Source organism: Uloborus diversus, chromosome 10 (assembly GCF_026930045.1).
Source record: "Uloborus diversus isolate 005 chromosome 10, Udiv.v.3.1, whole genome shotgun sequence".
NCBI classification, from domain to species: Eukaryota; Metazoa; Arthropoda; class Arachnida; order Araneae; family Uloboridae; genus Uloborus; species Uloborus diversus.
In genome coordinates, this window is record NC_072740.1 from 121,415,541 (window position 1) to 121,426,790 (window position 11,250).

The following is an 11,250-nucleotide window of genomic DNA, read 5'->3' on the forward strand; positions in this document are numbered from 1 at the left end:
AAATTCTTAAAATTGTCAGTACAAGAGCGTTCAAATTTCGTTAAATCGAATAATGTTTGTTTTAACTGCTTAATTCAATTTCACGGTGTGAAAACTTGCAAAAGCAAGTTTAGATGTAGAACGTGCAAAAAAACCCACCACAGTTTACTTCATATCGAAAATGTTAGCGCTAGGGGAAGACAGGGTCCTGTAAATGTGTCAAATTCGACTGGACTTTCTATCAACGCCCCTGTGTTTTCACCTGCCCTTGTTCCAAGTACTAATGAATTGAGGGAAAATTCTGGAGTGGTGGATGTTACATCCTGTCTTTCTGATGTGGGCCCAGACGTTCAAATGCTCCTCTGCACGGCTCTGATTCAAGTAAGAGATATTTGGGGTAACTATCAGACCTGTAGATGTCTTTTGGATAGCGGAAGCCAGGCTTCGCTTATTACAAATGAGTGTATTGAAAAATTGGGCTTGCACAGGAAAAAGGCCAATGTTCGTATTTCGTGTTTGGGTGCTTTCGATACGCGTACAAATGGGATTGCTGAGATTCAATTCACCTCACATTTTCCATCTCAAAAATCCTTTGAAGCGCCCGTGTATGTGGTTAACAAAATTGTAGGTATGCTACCACATCACAACTTAGATTCCTCAATGTGCGAATTATTTGGGGATATTTCTCTGGCTGATCCAACATTTTACAAGAGCGGTCCGATTGATGTACTTCTCGGTATTGACCTTACTTTGCCATTGCTAAAGGGTCAAACGTTATCGTTAGGTAAGGATAAACCATTTGCCATTCGTTCAGAACTGGGTTGGATAATTGGCGGTAAGGCTAATTTTGGTGATCAAAATTCTCTTCATGTAAATAATATTCAGTTAGTGTCAGATCATCTAATCAATAAATTTTGGGAATTAGATTCTGTACCATGTGCTAAACCCTTAACTTCTTTAGAAAAGTCGTGTGAAGATCATTTCGCAAAGACACATTCTAGGGATGAGAATGGCAGATATACAGTAAGGTTACCATTTCATACACCTCCCACGCGGTTAGGTGATTCAAAACGAAATGCAATTCGTAGGCTAATCAGCGTGGAACGCCATCTCATTTCTAATCTAGAAAAATACGAACTCTATCGCAAATTCATGAAGGAATACCTTGATCTAAAGCACATGGAGCTGGTTCCAGATTCTGAAATTAATAACATCAATAGTTTGTGCCTCCCTCATCACGGAGTTGTTAGAAACACTAGCTCTACAACTAAGCTCCGTGTCGTCTTCGACGCTTCAAGTAAAACCTCGTCTGGACTTTCTTTAAACGATTTGCTCATGGTTGGACCAAGAGTACAGCCAAAACTTTTCCCTATCCTGATTCAGTTTCGACTTTTCAATGTAGCCATTTGCGCTGATGTGGAAAAGATGTTCCGCCAGATTAAAGTTCATAAGGAAGACGTAGACTGGCAAAGAATTCTTTGGAGGGAGTCTCCAAACGAACCAATAAAAGAATATCGTCTAACTACTGTTACCTACGGAACATCCTCAGCACCATTCCTCTCCACGAGAACCTTACGACAGCTTGCCATAGACGAACAAGAGAATTTTCCAGCCGCTTCAAGAGCTACCCGTTGTCACTTTTATGTAGATGATTTGCTGAGTGGGAGTGCGACAAAGAAGGAAGCCATTCAACTGGTATCCGAGCTGCAGGAGATGATGAAAAAGGGAGGCTTTTCTTTACGTAAATGGGTGTCAAACGATCCCGACGTACTGGCAACCATTTCAAAAGAATTACAGGCAATTGATTCAAAACACACGATCAACGATGACCAACCTGTCAAGATTCTGGGAATAGCTTGGCTTCCAGATGTTGACAAGTTCACCTTTACCATCACCGTCAATGAGATGGACATATGGACTAAACGTAAGGTACTTTCTGAAGTCGCTAAAATCTTTGACCCCTTGGGCTGGTTGGCACCTACAGTTATCATTTCCAAAATCTTCCTCCAAGAGCTGTGGAGTCATCATCTAAGCTGGGACGAGGAGCTACCTGATTCTCTGGCAAAGCAGTGGAGAACATTTCAAGAACAGCTTCCTGTACTTACAAATATCAAAATTCCACGCTGTATTCATAGGCAGATTTAGGCCGAAATATTTGGGGGTGCAACAAGAACAGGAATCTGGGGGGGGGGGTATTCCCGGAATAACAAGACAGTGGCGAAATCAGAAAATAATTTTAGCTCGGGACACACTTTTAAGTCTAAAAAACGCGATGTAAACCATATTTAGTAAGATTAGGGGATGGGCAATTCTTAACATTTCAAACTGCAGAAAAAGTCTTAAACGAAAGTCGATATTAGAAGCAATGGGTGAATCCAGCTACTGGTTTGGAATGGGATTCACGCCTCAGAAAAAATTTGAAATAGTAGTTCTGAAAACACAGTTTTACAGTTCTGGCTGATATTTTAGAGGCTAGAAAAGTACTTGTGACTCCCAGACTTTTTTTAGAAATTTTAGTCTTATTAATGTGATTATAGTCCATATTTATAGTTTGGGTTAGGAATGAGACTCATAGACTGTCTCCAATCGATTTTTTTTAAAGCAGAGAGAAATACGTCCCCCCTCCCCTCCCCCACGCTACCTCTTTAACATTTCATAATTGAAGTTCCAAAAATTGCTACGGAGGACAATTTTTGATGCTGTTACCGGACGGAAGTCCTAAAAATGAAGTTCTTCTGCAATACTCCATGGTATTAAAAAAAAAGGATTCTCCCACTTAAATATTTCGAAAAAATTGTTTTCAAAACCAAAATATTAACACTCTGTGATGATATTAGGGGGTCGGAGGCCCTTGTTCGAATATTTTCCAAAATTAAAGTCTTAAACACATGAGTGTAAAACCATATTTGGTAACGTTAGGAACACTACAGTTTTTCAAAACTGAAGCTCCAAAAACGCAATTTTAAATGATTTTCAATGTATTTAGGTTATTAGAAGATTTCCCTTGGACATTTTGCGAAAGTGAAGCCCAAGAAACGAAATTTGAGGTACTCTGTAATAATTTTGGCTGGAAAAAGGGCTTTGGAGAAGAAAATTTTTGAGGAATAATAAAAAAAAATATATATATATATATGAAAACGAAATAGAAAAAACGAAAAAAAAAAGGAAGGGGGGAGATATGAAAGAAAGTTGATTGTGCGTGGAGGGGGGAGGAGGCACCGAACTCGTCGCCAATAATCTGAAGCTATTGAAAAATTTAAATGTCAATATATTTCTTTATGAAAGAGAAACTAAGATTTTTTCCTAACATTCTTTTTTTTTCTTAAAATGACTACGTTTTCCCAAAATGAGAGCTTTTCTTCTCTTCAATAATAAAGAACATTTTTTTTAAAAACATCTACTCAGCATTTTGTATGGGGGGTCACCAGTCTTGTGCCCTCTTCCCCCTGGATGCACAACAGTAGCAAAATGTCTGGGATTCTTCCTTCAACAATTGAAGAATTGGTATTGATATACGAATAAATACCCAATTACAGAACATGCAATTATTCTGTACAATAACACAGCACTGAACAATAAACTGTTTGAGAAGGTTCTTTATTTGCATGAAATTATTTATTAGGTTTTTTATTTTCCAAATGATAAAATTACTTTAATTCTTAATATGAGCACAGTTATGTTATTCTTGCACTAGCGACGTGTGGTGATACACTGGATTAAAGTAAATTTACTAGTTTAGCATCTATGAATTTTTTCCCCCGAACTACGTTTCTGAGTGAAATATACTAAACTAATTTTTTTCAAAATCCAACCAAAAAATTTGGGGGTGCAGCGCACCCCCTGGCACCTCCGTAAATCCGCCTATGGCTGTATTCTCATTCCCCAGGCTTCAGACGTGCAAGTACACGGATTCTGCGACTCTTCAGAGAAGGCCTATTGCGCAGCTATATACATTCGTTCCCAGGATGTAACCCTAGCTGTGACATCCAGACTGCTAATATCCAAGACGCGTGTCTCTCCAGTAAAACCGCAGTCTTTACCTCGATTGGAACTCTGTTCTGCTTTACTTCTTGCCAATTTGTTGCAAGCTACCTTGCCAACGCTAACTGTGCCAATCTCTGAGACATTTGCGTGGTCTGATTCCAAGATCACACTGGCATGGCTGAAGTCTGAACCAAGAAGATGGCAACCGTTCGTAGCTAATCGAGTAGCACAAATTCAAGAGCTAACTCCTAATGTGCACTGGAACCATGTGAGCGATCTGGAGAATCCTGCTGATTGCGGAACAAGAGGGATACCTCCAACTAAACTAGAAAGGTGCGACTTGTGGTTCAACGGACCTGATTGGCTAAGGAGTTCTACTTTTCCTAATGGAGGGTTTGAGGATAATCCAGAATTGCAAAAAGACATGTCTGTAGAAGCTAAAGGAACATCCAAGCTGGTTATGCTGCAAGTGGTTGATGCTTCTTTCAAGGCAGAGTTTTTTCAGAAATTTTCGTCTTGGAACAAGTTGAAGAGAGTTGTAGCCTATTGTTTAAGATTTGGGAAGAACTGTTCTCTGGCTGCAGATATAAGAAATAAGTCTTTTTTAACAACGACAGAATTGCACGAAGCCGAGAAAAGGATTGTAAGATTTATCCAGCAGGATCATTTTTTGACGGAGGTCTCCTATCTGTCAGCGGGAAAGCAGCTTCCTTCGAACAACAAGATTAATCCCTTGACTCCGTTCTACGATGATTCCGGAATAATTCGTGTCGGTGGGAGACTAAAAAATTCAATGCTTTCAGAATCGCAGAAGCATCCCATCTTGCTTCCTAAAACCGACCATGTTGTGAATTTAATTATCGCCGATTATCATCTAAAACTTCTTCATGCCGGTCCACAACTTCTCCAAGCAGCTCTCAGAGAAAAATTTTGGATTCTTTCAGCCAGAGATGCAGTTAGAAGAGTTGTAAGAAAATGTATCCCGTGCTTCAGAAATCGTCCAAGGCTCGCTGGTCAAATCATGGGAGATCTTCCAATGTCCAGAGTTTGCCCCTCTTCTGTCTTCCAACGAACTGGTATTGACTTTGCAGGCCCATTCTTAATACGGAACTCCAAGGGAAGAGGAAGCCGCAATACTAAAAGCTACATCTGCGTCTTCGTCTGCCTCGCAACGAAGGCAGTTCATCTTGAAGTCGTCAGCGACTTGTCATCAAAAGCCTTTATCGCTTGTTTAAAAAGATTCGTGGCACGCAGAGGTAGGCCATCTGACCTCTTCTGCGATCAAGGAAGTAATTTTTATGGAGCGAGCAGAGAGCTTAGGAAGGAGTTTCGTCAGTTGATGAAGGAAAACGACGTACATCAATTTCTGGTAACAGACAAAATCACCTTTCACTTCAATCCTCCATCTGCTCCCCACTTCGGAGGCATTTGGGAGGCTACCGTGAAATCGTTCAAGTTTCATTTGAAAAGAGTTGTTGGAGCCACCAGTCTCACATTCGAAGAATTAGCCACGTTATCAAGTCAAATTGAGGCATGCCTTAATTCTAGACCACTATGTGCATTATCTAGCAGTCCAGATGATCCGTCTGTTCTGACTCCAGGACATTTTCTAATAGGAAAAGCATTAACAGCTGCTCCTCAACCTACGGTTCCAGACGACATCAGTCATTGCGATCGTTGGCGATTGCTTATAAGAATGATCCAACATTTTTGGAATAGATGGTCGTCCGAGTATTTGACATTGCTACAATCAAGAGCGAAGTGGCGCAATTCTCATAAGAACCTTGACATTGGAGATCTTGTTTTAATCAAACACGACAACTTACCTCCACTACAGTGGAAATTAGGGAAGGTCACGGAAACGTTCCCTGGTAAAGACAATAAAGTACGTGTGGTCAAGGTAAAAACTGACACTGGTGAACTTGTTAGACCAATTGCAAAACTGTGTCCCCTTCCTATAGACACTTGAGCATTCTTGAACTATGCCTAATTTTTCTTTCTAATATTGTAGAAGGTCAAGGTCGTCTATTCATCTGTAACGCTAATTACTTAATTTCATTTATTTAGAAGTATGATTTATTTTTAATTTAAATTCATTTAGTATGTTTAACTTAATTCATAAATTTTGAAACCCCTCCGTGTTTCAAGGGGGGCGGTATGTTTCGTATACAGTCCACAGATGGCGCTGCGCAAGCGTGTAACTCTCAAGAAGAAAGTAAAGTGTAAGTTCTAATATCAAGGAGTGAGGCCGTCTTTTCTAATTGTAGTGCCATTTACTTTTCAATTATTAGATTTTCAGAGTTCAAGATTGAGATGGCTTCCCGCATATGAATTCTTCAAATACAACAAACAAGCAGGTAAGAGAAAATAATTTTCGAAACATTCTAGTTCATATTTATTCCCTAATATATATATATATATATATATATATATATATATATATATATATATATATATATATAAATTAGCCTTGAATAATTGTTTTTTAATCATTTATTAACACTACAAATCTATAGAAAACATAACTGCACAATTTGATTTAAAAGTTCATAACATGTTTAAAAAAATCTTTGAAAAAAATCAAGGTATTCAAAGTTAATTAAGTATTTTAAAAAAAGGACGAAGGAAACAAATAAACTTATCAGCAAACGAACTTTTGACCTGATAGGCATCAATTTCTCGTGTTCCACTTAGTATTTGTTTTCCTTCCAAATTCTGGGACTCAAGTATCTATGTCCACCGTTAACTTGACTTTGCTTCTTATTAAACTCTTTTCATCATTTTCTACAATAATATTGTGAAACTTAGCAGGTAGATGTTCGCTTTTTATTTTCATGGAGAACGAGAGCGAATCCATATCGGCCACCTCAGAACAACATAGCGCGTGTTTCAGCGGAGGCGGAGAGAAAGGCAATTGATTGACAGACGATTCAACCAATGAAGAGCACGTGTTATTCACCTGTCCAAACTGGAGTACCGTATGCTTAAATGCAAACGGGATTAGAACAAGAGTTTCGAAAATTTGGATTTTTATAAAAATATTTGAAAATTGACCATTTTCTACCATTTTTTCAAATTTACTACCAATGCGCGATCTGAATACATAAATATAATTTTTTTTCATTATTTTCCCCATGTTTAGGATGGAAATACACACTTTTTTTTTGCTATTAGAAGTTGCTTCTCGAAAATTTCCTATTTTCCGCCCACCCTATTGTACATCTTGAGTTAACATGATCAAGTCAGTGATAACTAATTGACGGCTGAATAATTACCGCTCCTAGGTAATACCCAGTCTCGTGTGAGATTTTTACGGAGCTACTGGATTTTAGTAAATGCGGATTTTGAAAAGTAACTGGTAGCAATCGAAATCCATTTTTGATAAAAACGTAGATTTGAATACAAGATTTGATATCATTCCCTTTTATGCTACACTTCGGTTCTACGTTTACTTTCAATACATTTAAAGATGCATCCGTAAATAGAGCACAGTGCCTCTTTCCATATATCTCTTGTTAACGGTTGAATTAAGGTTAACAAGAGGTTGGACCAGACGTTTCGACCCTCACTTTGACAAATAGGTGGTTCGTAGAGGGGCAAGGGGGGAGACTACCTCCTAACTTTTAGAAGCAAAGGGGAGTTGCCTCTCCACTTTTCTCAGTTCAAAACTATCTATCGATCGAAAAATGCTAGTATTAATCGCTTCACGTGTTCACCGAAAGCTAAAGTGACATAATAAGTGGCAAAATTTTATATTTTCTCTTGTTATTTCATAAAATTTGAAGCGGAACTTTGATTTGGAGGGATGGTGTCTATTGTGGCCATCCGTCCTGATTTTTAAGAGTATCCCAAATGTTTTTGAGAAGATAATTTAATGATGACGTTAAAATCCAATAATAGGAAACTTTAGAAGCGCCGAGCTTCTAAATTCTCTCTTCCTTCTCGCGTATCCTCTGACTCCTCACCTTTTTGGTGCACCAGCCACCTATGGTCTAACAGTCAAACCGTTGATCGAAGTCTTCTTCAACCAATCACAAAGCTTAAATCCGCGCTTCATGAATCTGACCAAGAAGTGAATAGTCTGGTGAATACACAATAAAAACAACTCAGAAACGTGCTTGGAAAAATAATAGGCAGCAGATGTGCCCAATTTCAGCCTGTAACATATCTAGCAAAAAATAGGAACGTTTTCCGCTAAAAGTATCCTTTCTGAAATTATCCTTGCAACTTTCTGAAGAATCTTCTCTGTTAAAGCCAGTCATGCCCCAGAAACCTTCTAGGAAAATTAAATTGGTTTATGTAGTTGATTAGAACCTCCTGATTTACCAGCTATGCGAAAATTGCAAGTAAGATCTAAACACATCACTTGCCTGCAATTCCTGCCTTGCAAAGCTGCAGTTACACAGTCTTATTTGCTCTTACTGGGACGGGAGCTTAGTCAATCTGGACAGGCCGTAGTCGAACTTAAGCCACTTAGTAAACACTCTTATTCAATCTTCAAATGATAGCTAAAAATATTTTTCATGACAGTGAAAAGTCTGTATTCGTGCAATTTGTAGCAATTCAGAAAACTTTTTTACGAAGATACTTCATTTTGCGGGGAAATAGATGCAAACCCGTGAAATCCCAAAACGTTCCACGGAAATAACCAGTAACGTTTCGGAATTTTTTTTACAGTGTAGGGGAATGATATGTTAGGTACTCATAAATCTACAGCAGTTGACCTTTTGGATGCTACGATATGAAATTTTTGCTCGTGTTTGCAATCAAATGATCGTTGTTTTTCTGATTTGCCAGCAATGTTTCTTTTTTCGACCCTCGCATGCATCGAATTATAAGTTTCTTTTATGAATAAAAAATAGCCATTTGATCGTTTTTAGTGTTACACCTATGCAGCTTATTATCATTAAAAATATTTGGGAAAAGCTTTAAACAAACTCCTCAAAATGTTGAATTAGTAGAAAAAGGCGGAGTGAGGTACAGTAAGACTGACGTAGTTGGGGCAGAGTGAGAGAGTCTCACTATGCCCCATCCTGAATTCTGATTTGAAAAATATAACTTTTAAAATTTATTTTATGATCTAAGAATTTTCAACTTGCTGTTTAATTACTTAACAGGCATTGTTACCCCATCAAAAATGTGAATTAAACCACGTAAGCTGAAAATAGGAACATTTTCTGACGATTCCATGAGAAATTTATTTGTAATTTACCTTCTAAATTCCAAGTGACATTTCAGATAAAGTAGATCATTATGATCTGTAAATTAAAGATAAAACTGATACAAAAAGTCCTCTTGCTTTAGTGTAGCAGTAAGTGTTCTCTTAGGTTCTTAGAGTTTCAGAGGATAATCAAAAACCGAAGAGAGAAAAGGTTGAGTAATAAAGAAAGAGCAAAATAGGGTAAAAGTACCCCTAATAGCAAAATTTCTTGCATCAACCTTGACAGATCTTGATATTATGCTGACGGCGTCAATATTGACGTGTTTCATACTGCATAAAGCTTGCATAAAGATTAAAAAGCAATATTACAATAACAACATGTATGCAACATTGCATTCATCTTAAAATATCAATATTGATATTACCTTACAATAACAACATTGCTTGCTTGCTTGCTTGGCAAAGAGGGCAAAGAAGGCAAATAGGGCAAAGAAGGCAAAGAGGGCAAGGAGGGCAAAGAGGGCAAAGAAGGGAAAGAAGGCAAAGAAGGCAAAGAGGGCAAAGAAGGCAAAGAAGGCTTTTTTTTTTTCAACATTTTGACCCCATCCTCATTTTTCACAAAATACTTTTCATTAACTACTTTTTATAAACATATTCGTATTAAAAATTGCTTGATGTCACACTTCTTACTCTTTCTCTCACCCTTGTCACAATTTTACGCCCCCCCCCCCCAACCCTTAAACATCATTTGTGTTGTAGTAATCCACATATACTTTTTTATTGTTCCTCAGGATTGTCGAATTCATTGAAAAAATAGGAAGTGCGCGATCCTTTCGAGTCAGTTTGAAATTTATGAATGGCAAGTGTTCCATTTTTTGCCATGAAAGTGCGTGTTTGATATTCTGTAACTTTTGATTGGTTGATTAAAATATAGCAAATTAGAATATCATATTGAAAGACATTTAAAGTTTCTACAACTTTGTCATTGATAATTTTCATGATTACTGATCCTGGGAAGCACTAGGAGCAAATGTTTGCCAAAAAGAGATAATTTTTCCGAAAATCATCGATTTTTCATAACGTATACTCAGAAGATTATTAGAAATTTGATAAATATGTGTAGAAACAGTTTCATAATAACTTTATTTAGCTTGAAGTTTTATTTTAAACGCATTTTTTCCACCGTTTCCGACATTTTCTCGAAAAACCCGAAATTTTCTTCCCCCCTCTCTCCCGCCTTTAGCTCATCCCCCAGGTTCGGGGACTTTTAGTATGTTTACTTACTAACTACCCCCAACAATATTCTGAAGTCAAAATTTATCGCATATTCTATGCACGCTAAACCCCTGTTTTGAGCACTCATTGACTGGACTAAATTGGCTTGCCCATGTTACAATTCCACGTTGTGATAACTTGGTAATTTTCTCATCCATCGTATGATAATTTTGCTCGGGAAAATGTTCTTAAAATTGGAATTGAAAAGGAACAAATTCGAATTTTCGAAAAATTGCTTCTAGGTGCACACCCCCATGCTACAAACAAACTTTGTGCCATCTTTCATGAAAATCGGTCGAACGGTCTAGGCGCTTTGCGCGTCACAGAGATCCAGACATCCAGACAGAGAGACTTTCAGCTTTATATTTAGTAAAGATAAGATATTTAGTTTTTTTTTCGTGAAAAGGAACCATTCTATACTATTAATAATCGATTGAAAAAATAATTTTTCAATCGATTATTAATTTTTAACTCTGAAAAGTGAGGGGGCAAAGTCCCCTTACTGAAGTGACTAGGCAGTCGCCCCCAACCCCTCGTACGAGCCTCGTATGTAGACGTGTGTGTGTGTGCGTGTGTATATGTTTACTGTGTACACATGCATGTGTGTGTAAGTGTGTGTAGGGTATAGACGCCACGCTCAGAAGTGAACCCGCTCGTGCAGGCCGGCGAAAAATGGAGTTCGCAAGGTTAAATTTTTGTGTGCTTAAGTTAGATCTTGGATGAATATAAACGTTTTGTCACCATGGCAACAAAAATTTGTCCTCTTACTAACTATCAGAACAACGAGCTAAACCTTTATTTTCGTTGACATGGAAATCTTTATTTTTTTAATAAAGAATTCCATGACAACT

The 11,250-nt window shown here is 37.8% G+C and overlaps 1 protein-coding gene across 1 annotated transcript; it reads left to right on the forward strand.

Moving 5' to 3' along the window:
- Window positions 1-609: 609 nt before the first annotated feature.
- LOC129231156 (uncharacterized) lies at window positions 610-5,932 on the forward strand. The gene is made up of 2 exons (XM_054865404.1): window positions 610-1,908; window positions 3,866-5,932. The coding sequence occupies exons 1-2, from the start codon at window positions 610-612 to the stop codon at window positions 5,930-5,932; spliced, it is 3,366 nt and encodes a 1,121-aa protein (XP_054721379.1).
- The last annotated feature ends 5,318 nt before the right edge of the window (window positions 5,933-11,250 follow it).